This window comes from Trachypithecus francoisi, unplaced genomic scaffold (assembly GCF_009764315.1).
Source record: "Trachypithecus francoisi isolate TF-2019V2 unplaced genomic scaffold, Tfra_2.0 Lachesis_group8, whole genome shotgun sequence".
Lineage (NCBI taxonomy): Eukaryota > Metazoa > Chordata > Mammalia > Primates > Cercopithecidae > Trachypithecus > Trachypithecus francoisi.
In genome coordinates this window covers 15,388,763-15,416,070 of record NW_022681473.1, presented here as the reverse complement: position 1 = coordinate 15,416,070, position 27,308 = coordinate 15,388,763, and the positions used below count along the sequence as shown (strand labels likewise).

The window sequence follows — 27,308 nt, the reverse complement described above, 5'->3', positions numbered from 1 at the left end:
AGGTGTCTTAGTTAATTTTAGGATTTCTCTTTTATGACATGAGACCTAAACAATACCTTTGCATTTCAATTAGGTTTTTTCTTATTTTTCATAGTGTACCTGATCTTTCTCCTCTTGTGGGAAGGAGAAAGGCATTTGGCTTCTCCCCTTCCTTTAGTCTAACACCTCGCTCTGTTTTTTTTGCCCCTCCCTCTTATCTTTGTTTCCTTATCGGCCTCTCCCTAAAGCCCTGCTTTCTCCTTTTAAGGCTAGGTGAGGTGCCTTTGGCAAGGTTGCACAGGGATCCAGGTAAGTAACTCAGTCTCTTCTCAGGATAAGAGAAAACTCAATGTTAACTGTCCCAGTGGAGGGCCTTGGAGAGGCATGTGGATAATGGGGGAGGAGAAGGAGGCGGCCTGGCCTGAGAGATCAGGACTTGTTAGACCAGTCCTGTGTGTGCGTCATGCATGCTCCATAGAGAAGCAGGTTTTGTTTCTTTCTGTACCCTTTCAGTCCTGGGCCCCTTCACTGGCTGAGAGCCGCACCCTTCCTTGGCTTCAAAGCCAGCCCAGCACTAAGCCATTTTAGTATGTTATGGTTTAGAGGGGGTTCTCAGAATACTTGGGAGGGGTAAAGAGAAAGAGAAGAATGTTTTATTTGGTCTCAGAATTTAGGAGGTCATGATGGTGGAGGTGAATTTTTTTTAAGTTACAGTAAAAACTTTGAATGTTGACAGGTAGCTTTGAGAAAGGATTATAAGACTAAAGGGAGTTTAAGGTACCCTGGTGATGTATAGAGGTTGTCAGCTCAAATTCCTTTTAACAAGGAGTATTAAAAAAGTTTATATCTTTGTTTTTTAAAAAATTCTTTCTCTGACATTCTAATCAGAGAGAATGCATCATTCTTTCCTAAGAGGAGGGTGGTTTGCCCAGAGCCTTCCTTAATTCATGAGAGAGATTCCTGGTGGACACCTAGTTATTCCTCATGAAAATAAGTCTTCTTTTGTCAGCCTTTTACTCTCTTTTAAAAGAAAATCCTTAACCAAATTAAATTTAACAGTGTTTAATTGAGCAAAGAACAATTCACGAATTGGGGAGCATTCTGAGCCAGAGTAGGCCCAGAGACTCCAGCGCAGTCATGTGGTAGAAGATTTATGGACAGAAAAAGGAACGTGATGAACAAAAAATGGAAGTGAGGTATAGAAACGGCTGAATTGGTTATGGCCCGGCCGGCAGTCACTTTATTTGTTCATGGTTTGAACAGTTGGCCCCCCTTTGATTGGCCAAAACTCAGGGATTGGCACAAGAGTAGGTTACAGTCTATTTCTACCACCATTTAGGTTATAGTTCATTATGTACAGAGAAATCTTTAGGCCAAACTTAAAATATGTAAGGAGGCAACTTTAGGCTAAACTTGATTTAACACCTCTAAATGGAGAAGTTGGGCCTAGCAGGAAGCAGATCCATGAGGAAGCATAGAAACAGTGAACACTAGGAGAAGGAGAAGACCATATCCAGAATAATACAGGTTTTGTGACTTGAGTAGTGCTCAGTTGAGATTGTGAAGTGAGCACAGTCCATTTAATCTTAATGCAAATCAGCTTAAGGGACTTGGAATTAACAGAAGGTGAGTCTTCCCAGTGAAGTGAGAAATACTAGAACTGTTCTGACTGAGCATGAAAGTGGAACATGGCGGGGCATGGTGGCTCACGCCTGTAATCCCAGCACTTTGGGTGGCTGAGGCTGGCAGATCACTTGAGGTCAGGAGTTCAAGACCAGCCTGGCCAATGTGGTGAAACTGTGTCTCTACTAAAAATACAAAAATTAACCGGGCATAGCGGCACATGCCTATAGTCCCAGCTACTTGGAAGGCTGAGGCAGGAGAATGACTTGAACCTGGGAGGTGGAGGTTGCAGTGAGCCGAGATCACAGCATTGTACCTGGGCGACAGGGCAAGACTCCATCTCAAAAAAAAAAGGTGGAACATCAAGTGAAGGTAGGTGGGGTACTTCGACTTTGGACTCTGGTACAAGCACTGATAAGAAGCCATAGAAAATCTTGACAAAATATATTTCTTTGATTTAGAAACAGAATGGCAGTTTTCTTTGTTTGTGGTTGAACCGGAGTAATTTCTTCAAATTTGGGGTCAGGTGCCAGTTAAGGCAAATAAATCCCTTTGAGGTATCTGGAGGGCCCCTTTCTGGCTTGAATGTTATGTAATACAGTGCTGTAGTGTTACAGGTGCTGTATTTTGTTGATTTAGTATTCTATAGTAGGAGGCTCGGTATGGTATTTATTTATTTACTTATTTATTTTTGAGACAGGGTCGCCCAGGTGGCAATGTAGTGATTGTGGCTCACTGCGGTCTGGACCTCCTAGACTCAAGCAATACTCCCACCTCAGCCTCCTGAGTAGCTGGGACTACAGTGTGCACCACCACGCCCAGCTAATTTTTGTAATTTTTTTGTAGAGGCGGGTTTTCGCCATGTTGCCCAGGCCAGTCTTTAATCTCCTGGGCTCAAGTGATCTGCCCACCTTGGCCTCCCAAAGTGCTGGGATTACAGGTGTGAGCCACTGCGCTCAGCCCAGTGTGCTTTTGAAAAAAGCCATTTGCAGTCCCTAGAATGGCTGGGCACAGTGGCGCATGCCAGTAATCCCTGCACTTTGGGAGGCCAAGGCGGGAGGATTGCTTGAGCCCACAAGGTACACGCTGTAGTGAGCTGTGATCACACCTCTGCACTCTAGTCAGGGCGACAAGAGCGAGACCCTGTCCCAAAAAAAAAAAAAAATTTTCCTAGAATGACATGGAAGTGGAGTTTTGCCTGTCATTGTTTTTAGAGGGAGAGCGTAAATATGTGACATTCGTTTTGTTGTTGTTGTTTTTGAGACAGAGTCTCACTCTGTCGTCCAGGCTGGAGTGCAGTGGCGCAATCTCGGCTCACTGAAACCTCTCCCTCCTGAGTTCAAGCGATCCTCCTGCCTCAGCCTCCTGAGGAGCTGGGATTACAGGTGTGTGCCAACATGCCTGGCTAATTTTTTTGTATTTTAAGTAAAGATGGGGTTTCACCATGTTGACCAGGCTGGGTTTGAACTCCCAACCTCAAGTGATCCTCCCATCTTGGTCTCCTAAAGTGCTGTGATTGCAGGTATGAGCCGTGGTGCCCGGCCATGACATTGGTTTTGATTTTATAATGAATAAATAGGAAGATAGGAGGAGAGTTGCTTTTGAGACTGGCTGCCGGAGACAAAATTATTTTTGCAAAAACCCAAAGATTGGTGAACTTTAGAGTTCGCACAGGCTATGGTTTTATATATATTAGCTCATTAAAACTAAACCATGAAGAGTAATAGAAATGGAAGCTTACAGGGGTTATACCTTTTCCAAGGTCTCCTAGCTAGTTTTTGGAGGAGCCAGGACTTGGACTCCCAGTCTTTTGAGCCCTAATCTGGAGTTTTATTTTGTTTTTCCCTCTAAAAGTGAATAATTCCTGTAGTTTTCAGGTCTGCTGCAAATGGAAGAGGGGAGCCTGGGGAGGCTGGTTTACAAACTTCAAAAACTCTACCAACCACACCCAAGCTCTCGTTCCTGTAGTAGTAACAGTATTACTGGCTTTCTGTGCGTCAAGACATTTTTCTAAGCACTTTACATGAAATGCCTCATTTAATCTTCCCAACCACCCTATGTATTTTTATTCCTCCATTTTACAGAAAAGAAAGCTGCAGTTTCGAGTGGTTGATACTTTGCCCAAAGTCATATAGCTAAAAGTGATAGATCTTATACTTAAACCCAGGCAGATAACAAAGCCTATACGCTTAACCCCTTAAGAATCATAATTCCAATTTGTATTTCTTTAGCCAGTTTACAGTAGAAGAAATCATTCCAGGGACTGTGCTATTGGTAGGTGATTTTTTGTGGGGGTACTGAGTCTCGCTGTGTCACCCAGGCTGATGTGCAGTGGCATGATCTCGGCTCACTGCAACTTCCGCCTCCTGGGTTCAAGTGATTCTCCTGCCTCAGCCTCCTGTGTAGCTGGGATTACAGGTGTGCACCACCACGCCTGGCTGATTTTTGTATTTTTAGTAGAGATGGGGTTTCACCATGTTGGTCACGCTGGTCTCAAACCCCTGACCTTGTGATCTGCTCATCTCGGCCTCCCAAAGTGCTGGGATTACAGACGTGAGCCACTGCACCCAGCCAATAAGTTATTATTATTATTTTTTTAACCTCCTATCTGGTTAGCATTGTCTAGTTGTTTGGTCCTTCTGGGTATTTGATTTAATTTTACTTATTTTGGTTTGGAGTGCTTACAGAAGAGACTGAGTTTTTATCAGTATCATTGCTTGGATGAAGGATCTTTACTATGGACTATGGACTCTGGATAATAGCAGGAATATCTTTCTAGTGTGGGTGGGAGCCAGTAATGTAAGACTTATGGCTTATTAAGAGTAAAACTAGGTATTCTCAGAAAATCTAGTCTTAAGGGGAAATAACAAGTTTCACTTTATGTCTCCTCAACCCCCTGACTTCAGGAATTCTTTTTTTTTTTTTTTTTTTTTTTTTGTGAGAGCAAATGTAATCTGCTTAAATCTAAGTAAGTGGTAGCTGGCTGCAGTGGCTCATGCCTGTAATCCCAGCATTATGGGAGGCTGAGGCAGGTGGATCACGAGGTCGGGAGATCGCGACCATCCTGGCTGACACGGTGAAACCCCGTCTCCACTAAAAATACAAAAAATTAGCCCAGCGTGGTGGCGTGCGCCTGTAGTCCCAGCTACTCGGGAGGCTGAGGCAGCATAATCGCCTGAACCTGGGAGGTGGAGGTTGCAGTGAGCTGAGATTGTGCCACAGCACTCTAGCCTGGGCCACTAAGTGAGACTCTGTCTCAAAAAAAAAAAAAAAAAAAAAAAGTAAGTGGCAAACCTGGAAAGGTATTAGGCTGGACTTGTAATTACGACTCCTGACTGTCTGCCAAAGTCAGCTGAAGGTTTGTAGTGTAATCTTTTTGATGCATATGGCATGGAGAAGAATCTTTTTTTCCTTAAGTCTCCAAGTTATGAGACCATTTACTGTAGCCTGCCTAACAGCTTCATTCTTTCCCCACTCATACATTCTTTTTCCTTCCATTTTTTTTTTTCACTTATATGTAGATATTATGGGTAACTCTTGAGCCTAAAAAAAACAAAGTAGAACCCTTTTCTTTCCCTGTTTTCCTGTGATAGTTAAGAAGAAAGCTCTCAAAGGTTGTAGAGGAGAGGCTCTGGACCATCCAGCTGGTACTGACTGCACTTCTATTTGGACTGGACACCATGGCATAGAAAGAGAAACAGGCTTTGGAATGGCATAGACCTGGGTTTAAAATCAAAATTTGCTATTAACTGTGAGACCTTGGGTAGTTTCTTCACTCATGAGCTATTTGCAGTAAAACTTCCTTAGGGTTGTTGTAAGGATTGCCAAGATAGTAAATGTAAAACATTCAGTAATCATTAGTTTGTTTCACATTCTCTTTCTCCAAGGTGATAAATTGTTAAGGCCTCAAATACAGAATCAAGAACTTATTATGACAGATGTGTAATGATGTGATGACTTCCAAGCGCTAGAGCAGTACCCTTTGTCCCAGAACCACTGGTATAGGTGGGACCTCCTAGTAAATAGATTAGGAGTAGGGAAACCAGCCCATTCACCCCTTAGAACCTAGTTATTTTATTTTATTTTTTTTTTGAGACGGAGTCTCGCTCTGTCACCCAGGCTGGAGTGCAGTGGCCAGATCTCAGCTCACTGCAAGCTCCGCCTCCCGGGTTCACGCCATTCTCCTGCCTCAGCCTCCCAAGTAGCTGGGACTACAGGCGCCGCCACCTCGCCCGGCTAGCTTTTTGTATTTTTAGTAGAGACGGGGTTTCACCGTGTTAGCCAGAGATGGTCTCGATCTCCTGACCTCATGATCCGCCTGTCTCGGCCTCCCAAAGTGCTGGGATTACAGGCTTGAGCCACCGCGCCCGGCCCTAGTTATGTTTTTGATCCAGTTGATTTCATCTACTAGTTCACAAAATAGTTTGAGGCTGAGACATACTGTGAAGTAATGTAATTGGAAGTGTTAAACCAACTTTTGAAACAACTTAATACCTGACATTTGTATATAATGTTGTCTCACCTGATCCTCACAACTCTGAGTTAGACTGGGCTAATTTCCTAACTCCTGGGAAGCAGCAATTTTGTTTTTCTTTTTCCCCAATTTGGTTCCTGGAAACGGGGTAAATGGATTTGGCATCTTACAAGTGAGAACATGACAGGGTTACTGCCATTGTTGGGTAGTAGTAAAGCCAGAACTGGGACCAGTCTTCTGAATTGTGTTCTATCTCATATGGCCTCTGCTTCTGCCCTCTTTCAGGCAGAATATCTCCCCATGCTTTTAGACCTAGGAATCTGATCTTTTTGTTTAATTGTGCTGTCTTCTTTTCCAAATTAGAGCCAGGTGGTCAGCTTTAAGAAGATGGTGGAAGCTAATGTTTCTCCAGATACTGCTTTCTGACCTAGAACCCTGAGCATTTTTCCTATCTCTCTTCCTAACCTTCTTCACTGAATTTAAGTTGCAGGGCCATTTATGGCCATCTGTACACTTTCTCTTTGCAGCAGGGAATGTCACTGTATCCTCCATGGTAGCAGTGATTTGGGCTTTTATTAGCAAAGAAGATTATAGGGTGGATGCTGCTGGAGTGGTAATTGCACTTCAGACCCTGTTGAAATTCAGTAACTGGAAGAGTCTCTTTTTGAGCTCAGAGTCCTCTTGGTGTGGAAGGTTCATAGGTCATTGTACGTAGTGGATAAGGGCAAGTACTTAAGAAATGGAGATGAAAGGGGAGCACTTTTTTTTTTTTTTTAAATAAGGGTGCTTATTCAAGAAAGACCTTTGGGTGGCCTAATGGAATGTAGGTTGGCAATATGAGAAAGTGGCAATGGGTTTTAGACTGAAAGGAAGAAGAGTTGATAAGTGATTATGGGAACTCCAAGCTGGGGTAGGACGAATTTAGGGAAGGGCGACCACGTTCTTTAAACGTAGGGACTGGATTGATTCAGGAGTTTATTGGGCACTTATTAATCAGTTCCTTTGGGTACTCTTGCTTGCTGACTTCTGCATACACTCTAAGGCAAACAGGACCAAGCATTTGTGCTTGGTGGGGCTCTGGGGAGCGTGGGAAAGGGAACTGAAGCAAAAGGCTCAGCCTAGGCTAGTTCCCACATGTCTTCCCCACACAACTTTTGCATTGGTTTCTCAATGTCTTTGTGGGCATGCTGGGACTGGGCTTTGAGGTTTCTGCCTTACGGGTGGGAAGGGAGGGGGAAGGGCATTCCAACAGCAGTTTTTTTCTTTTTCCCCAATTTGGTTGCTGAAAACAGGGTAAATGGATTTTTATGCATATTATAATCTGTTCTGGTTATATATAGAAATACAAGTAGAGGAACTCACACGACAGTAGAATCCAGGTTTTAATGAAAGCAATATCCAAGGCCTAGGTATCTGAACACAGCAAGGTCTAAAGGGCACTTGTCTGTCACATTAAGCAATTCCAAGTCATATTTTAAATTACTTCCTTTCATTCCTTATGTTGCCCCTTGCTCTTCTTGTTTCTATGTATTGGGTATATTTTATTTTCCTCTCATTCCCATTTTTCCTTCAAATATTTCTGCAGCTCTCTCCTTCCTGCTTCCTCCTTGCTGTGGTGGCTGGGATGCTTCTTCCATGATTTTTTGAATCTAGACTGGGCTGTTCTCTGTGTTAAACCAATCAGTTGCGACCTTCTCTTAACAGGTGTGTATGGAAATATGTTTATTAAGAATGAAAAATATTTTTAAGAAATAGGTATTTTTATTCCTCTCATGTCATAGCAGAAAAAAATCTTTTTAAATACCTTTTATCTTTATGGGTTGGTGAGAGGGTGGGAATTGGGGAGAATATTTATTTCAAAACCTGTCTTTCAACATTGTATATTTTGGACTGGCATAAAGTCTCTCATAGCTATAAGAGAGAAAAAAACCCATTGAGTCCAACAGAGTATCACTAATGCCTGTTAAACCTCCTGTTTATATAATGGTATGGAGAACTCTTCATTTCTATATAACTATATTTTATTGTATAGATAGCACACATAGACCCTTAGATACTTGGATATTTATCCTGAGTTGGAACAAATAAAAGGGTAAAAATATAGTCTATTTAGAACAAGGGTGCCCAATCTTTTGGCTTCCCTGGGCTACACTGAAAGAAGAATTGTCTTGGGCCATACATAATGTACACTAAGAATAGCCAATGAGCTAAAAAAAAAAAAATCTCATAATGTTTTAAGAAAGTTTGCAAATTTGTATTGGGCCGCATTCAAAGCTGTCCTGGGCTGCGTGTGTCCCGCAGGCTGTGGGTTGGACAAGCTTGAGTTAGAGCTTTCTGCAGGATTACAGAGATGTAGGAACTTCAGCCATTGACTTGTGGAGGTTAGGATATGAACTACTGTGAGGTGCACTTTCAGAGGTTGAGGCTAATACTTCTTTTCCTACTTCCCAAGGAGGTGAAGTTTCCTTAAACTTCAGTGCTTTTTTACACAGAGTTTTTTGTGGTTCTATTACTCTGTTGTCTCCATTAGTCAAGGAACACGTTTTGCCATCAATATTATATTTAACAAACTATAGTAGTATAGTTTTGGAAAGTAGAAAGGCCCTTTTATGAATGTATTATATTTTTGGAGGCAGAGTCTTGCTCTGTTGCCCAGCCTAGAGTGCAGTGGTGCCATCTCGACTCACTGCAACCTCCGTCTCCTGGGTTCACGCAATTCTCATGCCTCAGCTGGGATTACAGGTGCCTACCACCATGCCTGGCTAATTTTTGTTTTTTTTAGTAGAGATAAGGTTTCCCCATGTTGGCCAGGCTGGTCTTGACCAAGTGAACCTGACCTCAAGTGATCTACCCACCTTGGCCTCTTAAAGTGCTGGGATTACAGGTGTGAGCCACCGCACCCAACCTACTTTGATTTCTCTTTTTTTTTCACCCCCCTGAGATGGAGTCTTGCATTGTGTTCCTGGCTGGAGTGCAATGGTGCAATCTTGGCTCACTGCAACCTCTGTCTCCCGGATTCACACTATTCTCCTGTCTCAGTCTCCCGAGTTGATGGGATTACAGACGTACACTACATCCAGCCAAATTTTTTTTTTTTTTTTTGAGACAGAGTCTTGCTCTGTCACCCAGGCTGGAGTGTAGTAGCGCGATCTCAGCTCACTGTAAGTTCCACCTCCCGGGTTCATGCCATTCTCCTGTCTCAGCCTCCCAAGTAGCTGGGACTACAGGCTCCCGCCACCATGCCTGGCTAATTTTTTGTATTTTTAGTAGAGACAGGGTTTCACCGTGTTAGCCAGGATGGTCTCGATCTACTGACCTCGTGATCCACCCGCCTCGGCCTCCCAAAGTGCTGGGATTACAGGCATGAGCCACCGTGCCCGGCCTTTTTTTGTATTTTTTCAGTAGAGACGGGTTTCACTATGTTGGCCAGACTGGTCTCGAACTTCTGACCTCGTGATCCACCTGCCTCGGCTTCCCAAAGTGCTGGGATTACAGGCGTGAGCCACAGTGCCTGGCCTTTTCATTTCTTAATTGGCATTTTAGTTTAGCATGGTAATTTTTTAAAAAATTTGCTGCCACTTCAGCAGTTTAAGTGTTAGATGTGGGAGAGTTTAAGTAAGATCTGTATTGCCCGATTATCTCTAAACGTGGCTTGTCCCTGCAGGATAGTGAATGCTTGTCTGTACCATGGAGTTACACATTTCACTGAGTTGATACCAGCAGATTTTTTTCAGGGAAAATAATCCACTCACATAACTACAGCACCTCACCACATTCTCCCTCTCCTAAGTGTAGAGACTTAGATTTAATTGCACCGTTCTTTTCAGTAGTTATTTCTGGTGGGAGGTTCAAGAGAGCATAGTGGGCAGAGGATTCCGCTTGAACAGACACTGGTGATGGGCTCCCAGGCTTGGTGGTGGCTTGCTTTCTGCACTGCAGTAAAACCACGAGAGGGCATCTTTGGCTCTGGGATTAATAATTCATCTGTCTTCTCTGACCTGTGACCTTTTCTCTCCTTTCTCTTACCCTTTCCCGGTAGTGTGAAGTGAGGGGGTCTCTCTCCCTCCTTCTCCTTCCTCTGTGATTCACCTTCCCTTTTACCCTGCCCTGCGGCGGCTCCGCCCCTTACCTTCATGGACGACTCAGAGGTGGAGTCGACCGCCAGCATCTTGGCCTCTGTGAAGGAACAAGAGGCCCAGTTTGAGAAGCTGACCCGGGCGCTGGAGGAGGAACGGCGCCACGTCTCGGCGCAGCTGGAACGCGTCCGGGTCTCACCACAAGATGCCAACCCACTCATGGCCAACGGCACACTCACCCGCCGGCATCAGGTAACCCCTCTCTCCATCAGATGTGCAGGTAGGACTTTGACATGATCACAGAGAGGCTATGATCCTTTTTGGGAAGCTACTCTCCTTTTGGTGATGGGCTATCTAGTGCCCGTTCTTCCAGGGATTTAAGACAAGGAATATTGCTGCTGGACTGAGTTGGGTGGAGTTACTATCTCTAGAAGCATCCATCTGACTTCCTGTTTTGCTGGAGTAGGTTTTTTGGATGGGCTACAATTCAAGTAATGGTAGATAGTGTAGTTTGCAGCTGTACTCAAGTTACTTTTCTGATTTTTTTTCCTTGGTATCAAAAAATCAGGAAAGTAAATGCCCGCGTAGTGGTTGGGCATCTTGTGCGCTCAGCTCTGGTTCAGTCTCCCTGAGGGAACAGTCTGTACCCAGGTGTGGCAGTATCCATAAATTGTGTACTCCTGCTCTATATTGTCCTTGTGTGCTCTTTTTGTTGGCTATGTAAATCATGTGTTGGAGGAAGGGGTCATTGTTCATTCTGTTGGTTAGAGTTGGAGAGGGAGCATCATGCTGCTGTTTAACCCAAATAACCACAGGAGCCAGTGGTCTCTGGGTTGGCTGACTCTGTGATGTGACTTGGGAGAGCTGGTGTTAGAAATAAGAAGTATCTTATGTTTCCTCTGGTTTTTCTAGTCTGACTTTGCTGTGATGTAATCTGTCTGAGGTTTTGTCTGTCTTCCTGTGTGTGTGTGTGTGTGCATGTGTGTGTGTGGTAGGCATTGCCTGATAGATTGCATCTTACGAGAGATTTCTGGGTGGGAACCAGAACAGTGCTCATGCCCTTACAGCCCTTTTCATTGAGTAATATTTATTTATTTATGTATTTATTTATTTATTTATTTATGACAGAATCTCGCTCTGTCTCCAGGCTGGATTGCAGTGGCGCAATCTTGGCTCACTGCATCCTCCGCCTCCCGGGTTCAAGCATTTCTCCTCCCTCAACCTCCCGAGTAGCTGGGACTACAGGTGCGTGCCACCACACCCAGCCAATTTTTGTATTTTTAGTAGAAATGGCGTTTCACCATGTTGGCCAGGATGGTCTCGATCTCTTGACCTTGTGATCCGCCCGCCTTGGCCTCCCGAAGTGCTGGGATTACAGGCGTGAGCTACCGCACTGGCCGAGTAATTTTTTTTTTTTTTTTAAGATAGAGAAAGTCCCTCATACTGAGGAACCTTGCAAAAAGAACAGAATTCCAATTGGAGGATCAAGGAGTCTGAGGGAGGCAGCATGCTTGCAGTGTTCCTGGGATTTTTACAGGAACTACAATAGAAAGTTAGGTATGAAATTATATTGAAAGAGGAAAGCAGGACTGCTCAGGTTTGGAGGTCATGGGGAATTCCAGGATTCAGTATGTGGTTTCTCTCTTATTTTTAACTTCTGCTTAGCAGTAAAACCACACCCTTCCTTCTTCCTGAAAGTAATGTTTAACTTCCTCTCCCTGCAGCATTACACTCTATGTAATGGGAGTGGGGTGGAGGAAGAGTCTCCCAAAGTGGTTGGATCTCACTGTTCTACTGGAAGAGGAGCAGGCAAATACATTTTTATGTGGTATAAAGATTATTTCCTGCTGCTTAAGACAGAGCAACTTCTGGATGACATTTTGGAATGTAATTCTGTGGCTCTAATAATTGTTGGTAAAGATGTTGAGCCTTCTCTTTTCTTGAGAGGAGTAGGGGTGCTTGTTTTTATACTTGGAAAGGGAGACTCGTATCTCTTGCTTTTTTCTTTAATTAAATTTCTATTTTTTACATTAGGACATGATAGCCATCTTGCTTCTTTCTTTAAAAAGCTGCCGGGAATGGGAGTTTCCAGTGGTAGTACTGCATGAAGATTCATGAGACTATAAAGCTCTTTGGAAACTCCCCAACTTAGCCCTTCCAACTTTCCGTACATTTTTATGGCTTTCCAAAAAGGTTGCATGCAGGGGAAATTATCTAGGTCTGTGCTGTTTATTCAGCATATAGTTTTTGAGCACCTGTTATGTGCAGGCACTGCTCAAGGCACTAGGGAATATATCACTAAACTAATCCCAAAAACCCTCTGCCCTCATGGAGCTTACATTCTTATGTTCCAGAGACCCTGTCTGCCAGAGTTCCAGGCCTGATTTTCAATTTTGAGGAAAGTGCTAAGACTAAAGAGTGATATGGTTCTCTTATGAGTACTGACACAAGGACTCCAGGCCACACATATCTTCTTGAAAGCCCTCTTCCTGTTTGAAAAAAAGATCATTTGTGTTTGGTAGAGCAAAAGAAGGCCACAAAATGAATTGTCTTCTTGTGAACTGTGTTTCTTTCAGAACGGCCGGTTTGTGGGCGATGCTGACCTTGAGAGACAGAAATTTTCAGATTTGAAACTCAACGGACCCCAGGTAATTCTTTGGCTCAAGACGTGAGTTGCTTCATTCATATTTTCTTATTTCCCCAGCCTATAAGAGCATATTTGTGTCTTGTAAAGTGCCTGGCACATTGTACACACTCGTCAATTAGTTTCTTTCATTTACGAAAACAAAGAAGTGGAGCTCCAAAGTATATATGTAGTTTTGTTTTGAAGTGAATTTTAATGACCATTGATCTTTATGACTATTCCTTTTCCCCACTGCCACCCCATTTGATCCCTAAGTACTGCGTTTCTTTTCTAGAGACAGTAGGCTTCTACTCTGCAGCAGAAAACGCTACCTAAAATCTGGCTGGTCTTGAGCCTTTTAGATAGTGTCTGAAGAGTAACATAAAGCCAGTCAAAAGATGGCTCTTACTGGGATTTTCAGGTTTGTCTTAAAAGTTCTTTATTTTTGGCCAGCTATGGTGGCTTACGCCTGTAATCCCAGCACTTTGGGAGGCTGAGGTGGGCAGATCACCTCAGGTCAGGAGTTCAAGACCAACCTGACCAACATAGAGAAACCCCATCTCTACTGAAAATACAAAATTAGCCGGGCGTGGTAGCACATGCCTGTAATCCCAGCTACTCGGGAGGCTGAGGCAGGAGAATTGCTTGAAGCCAGGAGGTGGAGATTGTGGTGAGCTGAGATCACGCCATTGTACTCCATCCTGGGCAACAAGAGCAAAACTCCATCTCAAAAAAAAAAAAGTTCTTTATTTTAGGCTGGGCGTGGCATCTCATGCCTGTAATTCCAGCACTTTGGGAGACCAAGGCAGAGCAAAACTCCGTCTCAAAAAAAAAAAAAAAGTTCTTTATTTTGGCCAGGCATGGTCTGCTCATTCCTGTAATTCCAGCACTTTGGGAGGCTGAGGCTGGAGGATTGCTTGAGCCCAGGAGTTCAAGACCAGCCTGGGCAACATAGTGAGACCCTGTCTCTATAAAAAAAAATAAAATTAGCCAGGCATGGTGGCATGAGCCTGTAGTTCTAGCTACTCAGGAGGCTGCAATGGTAAGATTGCTTGAGCCTGGGAGGTTGGGGCTCCAGTGAGCTATGATCATGCCACTGCACTCTAGCTTGTGTGACAGAGTGAGACCCTATCTCAAATAAATAAATAAAAGTGATTTATTTATTGGGTGAGCTGCTCTTTTGAGGGGTCACTCAGATATAGATGAAACTGCAGTTAACACAGTTCCTGTTCACTTAGATGACCACAGCTGGGAAGTTAAATCTACTGTCTGTCACTTGGATGTTGATGTGGCTATAGTTAACTCAGTTCATGTTTGTTAAATGACTACAACTGGGAAATTATGTCTGCTGTCCTTTTGTATAAGTTCAAAAGATGACAGCCACCCATCTAAAAATCCTGAGGCCTATAGAAGATGCATGAGGAGTCCCTGTTTCCAGGGTCACTACTTAACGCTTCTTATTAGGATGGCTTGTTAATACATAGTGCTTACTAGTAGTTTCTTCTCTTTTCTCTTTTGCATATAGGATCACAGTCACCTTCTATATAGCACCATCCCCAGGATGCAGGAGCCGGGGCAGATTGTGGAGACCTACACGGAGGAGGATCCTGAGGGAGCCATGTCTGTAGTCTCTGTGGAGACCTCAGATGATGGGACCACTCGGCGCACAGAGACCACGGTAAACCAAGACGTGTGTAAGATCTGGAAGTGATAAGAGGTCTTTTATTCTCTATTAGGGGAGGGGTTAAGCACTTAATTAAAATGGAGGACTGATAACGCCGTTATTGATCTGATTGCATAAAGTGATCTCTGGCCAGATAGAAAGGATGAAGAGATATGGGAAAATCTAATGGCATAGGGAAGAGAGAAGGTATATCAAGGTCTATAGTAGCTTCCCTTATAGGCATAGTTACTGTCAGGGCAATTTTCCTACTTGGGGACTTCCTACAGGATGGAAAGAAAGATAGATGGTAGGCCTTAAGGCATTTCTAGGTAAAGTGTCCTAGGGATGTAAAGGTTTGTTTCTTTAGAGTGGTATAGAATTTAATTGTTCATGGCTGGGCGCGGTGGCTCATGCCTGTAATCCTAGCACTGTGGGAGGTGGAGGTGGGCGAATCATAAGGTCAGAAGTTCGAGACCAGTCTGGACAACATAGTGAAACCCCGTCTTTACTAAAAACACAAAAAATTAGCCAAGTGTGTTGGTGTGTGCCTGTAATACCAGCTACTCGGGAGGCTGAGGTAGAATCACGTGAACCCGGGAGGCGGAGATTTCAGTGAGCTGAGATCACACCATTGCACTCCAGCCAGGGCGACAGTGCAAGACTCCGTCTCCAAAAAAAAAAAAAAAGAATTTAATTGCTCACTTCCTTAATTAGTTTTTCTTTTTCTTGTTTCCTACTTGCAGGTCAAGAAAGTAGTGAAGACTGTGACAACACGGACAGTACAGCCAGTTGCTATGGGACCAGACGGGTTGCCTGTGGATGCTTCATCAGTTTCTAACAACTATATCCAGACTTTGGGTCGTGACTTCCGCAAGAATGGCAATGGGGGACCTGGTCCCTATGTGGGGCAAGCCGGCACTGCTACCCTTCCTAGGAACTTCCACTACCCTCCTGATGGTTATAGCCGCCACTATGAAGATGGTTATCCAGGTGGCAGTGATAACTATGGCAGTCTGTCCCGGGTGACCCGCATTGAGGAGCGGTATAGGCCCAGCATGGAAGGCTACCGGGCACCTAGTAGACAGGATGTGTATGGGCCCCAACCCCAGGTTCGGGTAGGTGGGAGCAGCGTGGATCTGCATCGCTTTCATCCAGAGCCTTATGGGCTAGAGGATGACCAGCGTAGTATGGGCTATGATGACCTGGATTATGGTATGATGTCTGATTATGGCACTGCCCGTCGGACTGGGACACCCTCTGACCCTCGTCGGCGCCTCAGGTAGGCAGGAATAGGGAAGAGAAAAGGGTCTTTCCAAAACCAGGGGTAAGGGGTAGCTTTTCCTTCAACTTCTACGAGCTTTTTGGGATCAGAGATACTTGTGGCCTCCTCCCCTCTGCTTTTTTTGGGGGTGAAAGGCTACCCCGTTTTTCCCTTTTCTGACTTGGCTTAGTATTGACTTGCTATATATATAAAATATAAATGTGTATATATATAATATAAATATATATATAATTTTTTAAATGAAAATAATACATTCTAATTTTATTTTTTAGGGACAGAGTCTTGCTCTTTCACCCAGGCTGGAGTGCAGTGGTGCCATCTTGGTTCACCTGCCACCTCCACTTCCTGGGTTCAAATGTTTCTCGTGTCTCAGTCTCCCTAGTTGCTGGGACTACAGGCAAGCACCATCACGCCCGGCTAATTTTTATATTTTTAATAGAGATGCGGTTTCACCCTGTTGGCCAGGCTGGTCTCAAACTCCTGACCTCTGGTGATCCACCCACCTTGGCCTCCAAAAGTGCTGGGATTACAGGCATGAGCCACCACGCCTGGTCCACAAGTTGTTTTCTATAATTTGAATATATGGGCCAGGCACGGTGGCTCATGCCTGTAATCCCAGTGCTTTTGGAGACCTAGGTAGGTGGGTCACCTGAGGTCCGGAGTTCGAGACCAGCCTGACCAACATGGAGAAATCCCGTCTTTACTAAAAATACAAAATTAGCTGGGCATGGTGACACATGCCTGCAATCCCAACTACTCGGGAGGCTGAGGCAGGAGAATCATGTGAACCCGGGAGGCGGAGGTTGTGGTGAGCCAAGATCGTGCCATTGCACTCCGGCCTGGGCAACAAGAGCGAAACTCCATCTCAAAAAATAAAAAAATGAAAACAACTTGTGATTGTTATTAGTCTATGTCCTGAAGACTGAATTTTGCTTCTGCTTCTATGCTGAAGTTTTTACTGTTTCTGGCTAAGATGTGACCCCCTTTTGGTGTTAGGCAGAGGATTCTGATGTCTGGGGCCATGGAATTCTTGCTCACTTCTTCTTGGGAATTTCTTTAGCTTCTGGTTTGGTATTAAGAACAGAGTCGGTCGGGCATGGTGGTTCACACCTGTAATCCCAGCACTTTGGGAGGCTGAGGCGGGCAGATCACGAGATCAGGAGATCGAGATCATCCTGGCTAACACAGTGAAACCCTGTCTCTACTAAAAATACAAAAATTAGCCGGGTGTGGTGGCTCGTGCCTGTAGTCCCAGCTACTCAGGAGGCTGAGGCAGGAGAATCACTTGAACCCAGGAGGCAGAGGCTATAGTGAGCCAAGATGCCGCCACTGCACTCCAGCCTGGGCAACAGAGTGAGACTGTCTCAAAACAAAACAAAACAAAGTTGAAGGTTTTAAAAATACAGGACCAAAAGAGACAGTTAAGGATATATATAAGAACTTTCTTGTGTTTTTAATCCCAAAGTTAAAAACAAGCTTTGACCTCACAAGGGCCTTGACATTCTGTGCTTAGGGTCTTATTATTTGATTGTAAAGTGAAATTGTGGTGGCATCCTTGGGTGGGGGTCGGGGGGTACATTAGCAACACTCTGAAAGGTCACTAAGCAGCTGCCTACTCTGACTTTACTACTTGTCCCTGGAGATTTCTTTGGTGATGTGAAAAAAGGAGTGATTGATGTTTGGACTGGTATGTGGTTTGCCTTGTTGGCTTGAGAGAATGCTTTAGAATGGGGTCGACAGACCCCTGAAAAGGACCATGTAGAACTATTTTAGGCTTTGCAGGCCATGTATCATCTTTGTCATATGTTGTTGTTCTTTTTTTCAAACAATCTTTTAAAAATATAAAAAGCAAGGCCGGGCGCGGTGGCTCAAGCCTGTAATCCCAGCACTTTGGGAGGCCGAGGCAGGTGGATCACGAGGTCAGGAGATCGAGACCCTCCTGGCTAACACGGTGAAACCCCGTCTCTACTAAAAATACAAAAAACTAGCCGGGCGCGGTGGCGGGCGCCTGTAGTCCCAGCTACTCGGAGGCTGAGGCGGGAGAATGGCGGGAACCCGGGAGGCGGAGCTTGCAGTGAGCCGAGATCGCGCCACTGCACTCCAGCCTGGGCGACACAGCGAGACTCCGTCTCAAAAAAAAAAAAAAAAAAAAAAAAAAAAATATATATATATATATATATAAAGCATTCTGGGGGTGTACAAAAACAGGTTTGGCCCATGGGTTGCCAATGCTGCTTCAGAATAAATTAGAAACAGTGTTTTCCACGCAAAGAGAAATGATAAGAAACAAGGGATGATTTATGGTTGTATTGATGGTAAGGATATCCTAGCAGCTGTTGCTGAATTTCTCTATATGGGGTCATGACCTTTTAAAGCAAATGCCTTGGTGCTAATTTTCCTCATATATTAGGTAGCTTTGGTTAAGAGTGAACAGGGCTGGGCCTAGGGGTAGAGGCCCCATTATCTAAGGCTGAGTCACTCACCTTTCAGGTATCTTGGATAGCTAATCCAACTCCCATGTTAGTCATTTTTATTCCTCCAGGAGCACCAGACCTCGGCTGGTGCAACCTAGAACAGTGGTAGATAACAGCCATCATTGAAGCAGTCTGTCCAGGGTGTTGGCTCTACTGCAAGTCTGCTTTTTCTGACTTCCTCATTAGTAAAGAGTGATTGGACCCAGATGGGTGTGGGTGGCCAGGTCATTCTCTGCCGTCCCTAATTGTGCTAGTTCACATAGAGTTTTGGGCCGTTCTTGGTTGGGTTTGTTCCAGGGTAGCAATGGACTTGGAAACCCGCTTGACTAGCAAGAGTATTTGCTGCTTCCTGTTCTAGGCTAGAAGAGTAACACAAGGTCAAACTTAAACAGTGAGGCAGTGATTAGTGGAAAAAGCACTGAACCCTGAGACCTTGGTTCTAGTTGTGCCTTTGCCACTAGCTAAGTAGCCTCAAGCAAGTCATTTGGTCTTCCTGGGCACAGCTTTGTTACTTGTAAAACAGAGGAAAGAATGTCCAATCCACTGCCTCTATATAGAAAAAGATATAAGATAGAGTTATTTGGAAATTTTGGTTATGGTAATTGTTCTTATAATTGTGTATATTAGTAATAGAGGTTAAACATGTTCAATACGGAGCCTGAAAAACCCAGAGAAGCATACCATCTATTGATAAAGAACCACTGTTAACATTTTCTTGCATATCCTTTGAGGTTTTTTTATTGTACATGTAACTGTATCCTATTTTCCCTCTACAAAAATGGAATCTTAACATACTGCTCAATAGCCTACTTTTAAAACTTAGCTATCTAAGCTATTCATTTTGTTTCTGTGTTTGTTTGTTTTTTGAGATGGAGCCTTGCTCTGTTGCCCAGGCTGGAGTGCAGTGGTGTGATCTCGGCTCACTGCAACCTCCACCTCCTGGGTTCAAGTGATTCTCCTGCCTCAGCCTCCCAAGTAGCTGGGATTACAGGTGCCTACCACCACGCCCAGCTAATTTTTATATTTTTAGTAGAGATAGGGTTTTGCCATGTTGGCTATGCTGGTCTTGAACTTCTGACCTCAGGTAATCCGCCCACCTCAGCCTCCCAAAGTGCTGGGATTACAGTTGTGAGCCACCACGCCTGGTCCTGTTTCCGTGTTATTTTAAGACCATCTTGGTCATGTTTTACTAAATGCTTTGTCTATCTGAATCACTGTTGCATAGTTGATGTTGATACCTGTGAGGCAGCTCTTCTGCTCAGGGCAACCTTGAGTATTTGGTGACAGTGGGAGTGGTTTTGTAGAACAAACAACGGCTTATTTGGAGAGCTCCACACAATAGATTCTCCTCTCCTGTGGGAGTCAGAAAGAGATGAGCTCACAGATAATGGGTTTCTTTCTTCCTGGTAGTTATGAATAAATAATAGTGTGACAGACTCACCCTCTAGTGGTTGTTGGTAGTACTGAAACAGGAAGAATTGTCTCCTGGTTTGATTTTTCTTACTTTCAGTTGCTTTCTCTGTTCCTAGTGGCTGGGCTTCCCAAATGTGATGTTGGTGAATAGGCTCCATTTTGAAAGAACTGGAGGTATTGTCTTTAGAAATTGGAGGATGGAATCTTACCGCTAACACATTTGTTGAGTAGCAGACATGACCTTGGGATGACTGTGAAAATTACTTTTCAAGTTTATACTTCATCAGTACCAAACCCAGATCCTCCTATAATGTAGCAGGAAGCCCTTTATTAGTTTTTCTCTATCAATCCATCTTTTATAATTTCCAAAATAGGATAAGGAGAAGCTTAAATATGAAATGTATTTAAAGGTCTTAACCCACCAGTTGTTTCCTGTGTATAAATGCCTAATTTCCTGTTTGGTTAAGGAACTGTTCTCAGACTTCTGTGGCATTGAGTCAGTTACTTTGGTTAATTCTGCTTTTTGAGAGTTTATCCTGATCTCTACCTAGAAAAGTTAATAGCTGTCAGGTATCATTCAAATAAATGATAAGTAATAAGGATTTGGTTCTTTCTTTTTGATTAGCCTCTCCTGAATGCTTGTTACTTTCTAAGCCTGCAGACTTCAAAGAAAAAAGTGTAGTTTTAATTAAATTTTAGGTGCCTTTAAGATTATTACTTTTTATTTTTCCTAACCCATTGAGGAAAATTGGTCAGTATATTTTTCATGCAAAGGAGAGAGAAGACGAGCACACTGAAACTCCATTTAATCCTGCTTTGCAGTTGAGGGTAATGGGAATGTCCAGGAAGCTAGCCATAATGACTTGATGTATTCTCTTGGTTATTTCGAAACTTCTCAGGAGCTATGAAGACATGATTGGTGAGGAGGTGCCATCGGATCAATACTATTGGGCTCCTTTGGCCCAGCATGAGCGAGGAAGTTTAGCAAGCTTGGATAGCCTGCGCAAAGGAGGGCCCCCACCTCCTAATTGGAGACAGCCAGAGCTGCCAGAGGTGATCGCCATGCTTGGATTCCGCTTGGATGCTGTCAAGTCCAATGCAGCTGCATACCTGCAACACTTATGCTACCGCAATGACAAGGTGAAGACTGACGTGCGGAAGCTCAAGGGCATCCCAGTACTGGTGGGATTGTTAGACCATCCCAAAAAGGAAGTGCACCTTGGAGCCTGTGGAGCTCTCAAGAATATCTCTTTTGGACGTGACCAGGATAACAAGATTGCCATAAAAAACTGTGATGGTGTGCCTGCCCTTGTGCGATTGCTCCGAAAGGCTCGTGATATGGACCTTACTGAAGTCATTACTGGTGAGTTCTAGGCCTAAGGAAAATTGCTAAGTCACTGTTACTCTCTAGTGATGTTAAGAACTAGAGGGATTTCCAGACCTTTTACTTTTGATGGAAGGTTGTGAACTGGTGGCCTTGGGTCAAATCCATCTCACAGATTTGTTTGGATCACACAGCATTTTTGAAATTTTAAAGAACTGGTTGCTGATGTTTAAAATTCAGAAGATTTCACTTAAAATTCCAGATTCTTGGCTTCTATTAAAAATGTGGAAAAGTTGTTAACAATGGATCTCTTTTCCTTCCTAGCAGTATTTCGTCTGAACTGATTGGAGCATGTGTTCTCTAATTTACACTAATCTCCAACACATTCTATTATCTGACCAACTACAGCCATTTAGGATGTTGTTTCCCAAACATGGAGCTGTCAACTGCTATTTTTTCACATGCTTGTAATTTCTTTTAAATATCTTCCTCTCTTGACTCACCTGCTTGGCCCATATAGACATTTAAGCCTGTGGTCCTTGCTTTATTTAGAACAGTAGTTTTTCAGATTGTGGGTTGTGATCTATTTGTGTGATCCATTAGTGAATAAAACACAATTTTGTGGAGCATAATCAGCATTCCAAGGGAAAGGAATAAAGAAAAAGTAATGTAGACCATTGCTTCTCAGTTGTGGGCCATTTTGCCTGCCCTGCCCTGAGGACATTCAGACATTTGTAGTGTTGGAGATATTTTTGGTTGTTATAACTTAGAACAGGAGAGAGGGAGTGCTACTGGCATCTGGTGAGTAAAGGCTAGGTATACTGCTAAACATCCAGCAATAGACAAGACAGCTCCTCGTAGCAAAGAATTATCTGGCTCAAAATGTCAGTGGTGCTGAGGTTGAAAAACTGGTATAGATAGATCAGAGAGCATTGCTTATCGTTAAATATTGCTTTACAAAACCTTATTTCATGATCTGTATGTTTATTATGAGCTGTAATGTAGAACATGTTTCTTGCTGAGGTTCACAAACAAAACTTGAATATTGCTACAAGGTATTTGGTCACTGGGGATGACTGAGAAATGATATAATAGGGGATTCTTTTTGATGTTCTTCAGACATGTTGTCTTGAATGCTCAAGAGCCATCTGATGAGTTGTCTCTTCCAGGAACCCTGTGGAATCTTTCATCCCATGACTCAATCAAAATGGAGATTGTGGACCATGCACTGCATGCCTTGACAGATGAAGTGATCATTCCTCATTCTGGTTGGGAGCGGGAACCTAATGAAGACTGTAAGCCACGCCATATTGAGTGGGAATCAGTGCTCACCAACACAGCTGGCTGCCTTAGGTAACAGCCAGTTTTCTTGCTGTTCCCCACACATCCTTTTCACTTTTATGCCTCTTTGACTTTGTTCATCTACTTCGGTAAGCTTTTGCTCAGCATCTACCACATGTAAGGTGGTCTAGTCCTGAACTTGTCTATGTCCTTTCCCTAGTTATCTGTATTTCAAGTCAGGCGGTGAAAAATGCAGCAAAAGGGGTACAGAGCACTAGGAGGTTAGGGCATGGGTGAGGAAGGTCTGTTCTTTCCGTGAATGCCTTTCTCTTCTTATTTATCTTTTTGTGGTTAAACTCAAGTGCCTTTATTTTATTAAAGTTTTCCTGAATTATTTTTATATCCTATACGTGCTGCTCTATAATCTTTCTCTCTTTGGAATACACCTCTGTGCTCTGTTCTACATATGTATTATACTTCCATACAAGAAGTGTATATTCCATCTTGAATTACTGCATCTGGTATGTATCATTACCCCCTACCCCACAGTGATATAAACATTCAGAAGGCAACTTTCTCTGAACTGCAGTACCTTGCTTATGATCGGTCTTCACTATTATAGTGAGTAGAAAAAAATATTCAGGAATCTTGTAGGTGTTGAGGGATATTTAAGGGAGGTGGATTTGAGTCATCTTGAAGCTTCTGGTTTCCCCTCAGGAATGTAAGCTCAGAGAGGAGTGAAGCTCGCCGGAAACTTCGGGAATGTGATGGTTTAGTTGATGCCCTCATTTTCATTGTTCAGGCTGAGATTGGGCAGAAGGATTCAGACAGCAAGGTAAGTGCTTGTCTTACCTTTAATGACTGAGTGAATTCCATTCGCCACAACTATGAAGTATCTGTAGGTCAGAGACCTGTCATCTCAGGCTTTCAAGTAATGTTAACTGTTTTTACTGGCCCCTACCCCTTGTTTTTGAGACAGAGTCTTACTCTGTTGCCCAGGCTGGGGTACAGTGATGTGATCTCAGCTCACTGCAACCTCCGCTTCCTGGGTTCAAGTGATTCTCTGTGCCTCAGCCTCCCAAGTAGATGGGATTATAGGCGTGCACCACCACGCCCAGCTAATCTTTGTATTTTTAGTACATTTCACCATGTTGGCCAGGCTGGTCTCAAACTCTTGACCTCACGTGATCCGTCCACTTCAGCCTTCCAAAGTGTTGGGATTACAGGCGTTAGCCACTGTGCCCAGCCAAGCCCCTACTCCTTAAAGTGGGCATTCAACTTAAAAGAAAACATGTGTTTTGTTTGTTTGTTTTTTTGAGATGGAGTCTGGCTCTGTTGCACAGGCTGGAGTACAGTGGCAACCTCTCCCTCCTGGGTTCAAGCGATTCTCCTGCTTCAGCCGAGTAGCTGGGATTATAGGCACCTGCCACCATGCCCAGCTAATTTTTGTATTTTAGTAGAGACAGGGTTTCATCATGTTGGCCAGGCTGGTTTTGAACTCCCGACCTCAGGTGATCCACCTACCTCAGCCTCCCAAAGTGCTGGGATTATAGGTGTGAGCCACTGTGCCCAGCTTTTTTTTTCTTTTTTTTAAAAATCTGTCACCTATATATTTTAAAGCTGCTTAGCTGTCTTCCAAAATTGTACATTGTCTAAGTAGTAAGAATGATGATCCACGTTTCAGTCACACACCAAGTAGTGGCAGAAGCCAATTAGTCCATAGTTGGGCCTTCCATTAGCCTGAGGCTACAGGGATTTCAAGAAGCCTGGAGCGCTTAAGAGGCATCCTGAGAAGTTATGGATTGGGTTATGCATTTGAATATCAACATTTTAATACCTGAGTCATGGAAACCTGTACTTGTGGAGAAATCACAATAGACATTCTTTTTTCTCATTGGCCCTTTTATCTTGTGTACCTAAGCTTGTAGAGAACTGTGTTTGCCTCCTTCGGAACTTATCGTATCAAGTTCACCGGGAGATCCCACAGGCAGAGCGTTACCAAGAGGCAGCTCCCAATGTTGCCAACAATACTGGGCCACATGCTGCCAGTTGCTTTGGGGCCAAGAAGGGCAAAGGTGAGTCTTGGTTCCTGTTTCTTACTCTTTAATGTGGGACAGGGAAAGGAAGGAACACTTTAGCTTAAGGTACAAAATACTTGGCAAGCAGTATGGGAGTCTGCCTGGTTACAGATGTCTTTTTGCTTTGCTGCTTCTCCTGTGTTGTGTGCTTCATTCAAGGTTTGGTGGTGGGGTGGTGGTGGTGGTGTGTTGGTGGTGATGGTGGTGGTGGTGGTGGTGGTCGTATCAATGAGTGCGGCAGTGGAAAATGAGAACTCAACTAATCTGGGACCTTCTTCCCCATACGTCCTTTGCATTTTCTGTGTTTTTCTTTTCTTCTCTGTGCTTCCCTGCTTATTTGCCCATGATTCTGCTGACGTCTTTCTCCTGCATTTTTCTTATTTCTTTTCTCTTCTCTGCTTTCTGCCTTGGGTGATGCACTGGAAGATGAGTGGTTCTCCAGAGGTGAGTGGAGTCTTTTAAGGTGCTATTCTACTTCTAATTTGCATGTTTTGGTTTTAACTTCCCTAGTATGTCCTTGCCTAACCTTTCCCTGTCTATGCATGTAGGAAAGTTCAGTTGAGGAAGACACTGAAACAGATTTAGCTCTTTGGAGCTAATAGCTCATGGCATGCTGTTTCTGGACAGCAGTTCCCATTATCAGAGCTCAGGACAATAGCATCAACAATGGTCATCCTCATCTTACCTATGTGCTGCCTGTTTTCTATCCTTGTTTCTGAATAGTCCCCTGGTGGAACAAGTTGCCCCCACCCGCCCTTTGCCCCTCGTGGTGCATCTGTGATCAAAAGGTTCTGACCGAAGAATGAAAAATGTGCCAGGTGGAATCTTTTCTGTTTTAAACTGACTTACCCCTTTTCCTGCCCTTTTTCGTTTTTATAGGGAAAAAACCCATAGAGGATCCAGCAAATGACACAGTGGATTTCCCTAAAAGAACGAGTCCAGCTCGGGGTAAGTTATCTTCTCAGTCTCCAGAGGTCTCATAAACATAGTACAAAGATAAGATATTTGGTAATCTAACAGCAGACTTTATGTAATATGTTTATTGTCCTCTCTTTTCCAACTTACAGATTGAAATGATTGTGAAAGTATTGGGAAGCTGTATGGTATTACAGCAGTAACTTACAAAGGACTGCTTGTTAAGGCAGTTATTCAGGTTACTTGAGGATAGAACAAGGTCCTGGTGGTGGTCTAGAGCAGAAATTTGGGAACCATAAATGACCACTACAGTGCCTGAGACTTAAACCTCACTTTTAAAAGAAGCTCCTTTACTAAGAAAGATACTTTTTAGGCTGGGCGTGGTGGCTCATGACTGTAATGCCAGCACTTTGTGAGGCTGAGGCGGGCAGGTCACCTGAGGTCAGGTGTTTGAGACCAGCCTGGCCAACATGGTGAAACCCTGTCTCTACTAAAAATGCAAAAATTAGCTGGGCATGGTGGCGGGTGCCTGTAATCCCAGCTACTCTGGAGGCTGAGGCAGGAGAATCGCTTGAACCCGGGAGGCGGAGGTTGCAGTGAGTTGAGATCGCGCCACTGCACTCCAGCGTGGGCGACAGATAGAGACTCCGTCTCAAAAATAAAAAAAAGAGATAATTTTTACACCTTACTATAAGAAATTTGGATCTTTATATTCATCAATACAGTGAGTCCAAAGTTCACAGCTCTCCATGGATATAAAAATTGTAAACGTTTAATCTGTAATGGACCATTGTAGTAATTGCAAAGATGGGAAGAATGACTGGGTTAAGTTAGAAATAATTGATTTGAGATGAGGAATTTTTAACCTTGAGTGCTGTCAATGAGCTAAATGGAGCCCCTGAGCGCTCATGGTAGAACCAAAGGCAAAGCTATGGGGGAGGAGGCAAGAAGGAAGGAAAGAGAGGAGTTGAGTATAATGAGTTGATATTTGTTCCACTCTTACCATGGATTCTTTAGTCTTTTTTTTTTTTTTTTTTTGAGACGGTGTCTCACTCTGTCGCCCAGGCTGGAGTGCAGTGGCGTGAACTTGGCTCACTGCAAGCTCTGCCTCCCAGGTTCACGCCATTCTCCTGCCCTTAGCCTCACGAGTAGCTGGGACTGCAGGCGCCCACCATCACGCCCAGCTAATTTTTTGTATTTTTAGTAGAGACGGGGTTTCACCGTGTTAGCTAGGATGGTCTCAATCTCCTGACCTCGTGATCTGCCCGCCTCGGCCTCCCAAAGTGCTGGGATTACAGGTGTTGAGCCACTGCGCCCGGCCTCATTATTCTTAAGACATGGAATTTGGCCTCTAAATTTGCTGTAGAGAGTGTGAGAGAGTTTAGGGAACCTAATGGTATAGAAGCATAAATCCATCAACCAGGAGTATTAAGGCTGGACTCCAGCCAGCTAGAGCCTGGTTTATTGGTACCGATTAGCACCTTCTGCCTTCTTTTTCTCTATTGTGCAGGCTATGAGCTCTTATTTCAGCCAGAGGTGGTTCGGATATACATCTCACTTCTTAAGGAGAGCAAGACTCCTGCCATCTTAGAAGCCTCAGCTGGAGCTATCCAGAACTTGTGTGCTGGGCGCTGGACGGTAAAGTACCTTTTAGAAAATGGATTTGGAGATGGGAAAACTTAGATAACTAGTTTGCTGCCATTTGTAATTTGTTCTACCCCTTTCTATGTGCTATTCTAGTATGGTCGATACATCCGCTCTGCTCTGCGTCAAGAGAAGGCTCTTTCTGCCATAGCTGACCTCCTGACTAATGAACATGAACGGGTGGTGAAAGCTGCGTCTGGAGCACTGAGAAACCTGGCTGTGGATGCTCGCAACAAAGAATTAATTGGTGAGGAGTTGAATGCTAACTATTACCTCAAAATTTAGTACAGTGTTTGTAGTCCAACAGGTGCCTAATAATTTATTGAATTTATTGAAATGACTGAAGGGAAGGACCCTCCCCCACTTCATAGTTCCTGAATGTGAGAGTTGGTAAGGGTTTTAATTTAATGGTTCTTGGAAAGAAAACAAATGACGACTCTTCAAAAATAGAATAATAAT

At 43.8% G+C, this 27,308-nt stretch overlaps 1 protein-coding gene across 17 annotated transcripts in view; it reads left to right on the top strand.

Annotated features, from left to right (window-relative positions):
- Window positions 1-27,308, top strand: part of CTNND1 (catenin delta 1) — a 59,447-nt gene that overhangs the window by 21,073 nt on the left and 11,066 nt on the right. For 4 of the 17 annotated variants that reach the window (XM_033204437.1, XM_033204435.1, XM_033204433.1 and 1 more), the window contains exons 2-14: window positions 7,662-7,780; window positions 10,116-10,404; window positions 12,729-12,800; window positions 14,301-14,453; window positions 15,182-15,717; window positions 20,507-20,970; window positions 22,101-22,284; window positions 22,930-23,047; window positions 24,134-24,287; window positions 24,717-24,734; window positions 25,170-25,238; window positions 26,716-26,843; window positions 26,946-27,096. In XM_033204437.1, the coding sequence (XP_033060328.1) occupies window positions 10,210-10,404; window positions 12,729-12,800; window positions 14,301-14,453; window positions 15,182-15,717; window positions 20,507-20,970; window positions 22,101-22,284; window positions 22,930-23,047; window positions 24,134-24,287; window positions 24,717-24,734; window positions 25,170-25,238; window positions 26,716-26,843; window positions 26,946-27,096 (2,242 nt within the window). In that variant the 5' untranslated portion in view covers window positions 7,662-7,780; window positions 10,116-10,209. Of the gene's footprint in view, window positions 1-7,661; window positions 7,781-10,115; window positions 10,405-11,463; window positions 11,981-12,728; window positions 12,801-14,300; window positions 14,454-15,181; window positions 15,718-20,506; window positions 20,971-22,100; window positions 22,285-22,929; window positions 23,048-24,133; window positions 24,288-24,716; window positions 24,735-25,169; window positions 25,239-26,715; window positions 26,844-26,945; window positions 27,097-27,308 lie in introns of those variants that run through there. The other 13 variants (XM_033204446.1, XM_033204442.1, XM_033204444.1 and 10 more) reach the window with 8 other exon arrangements.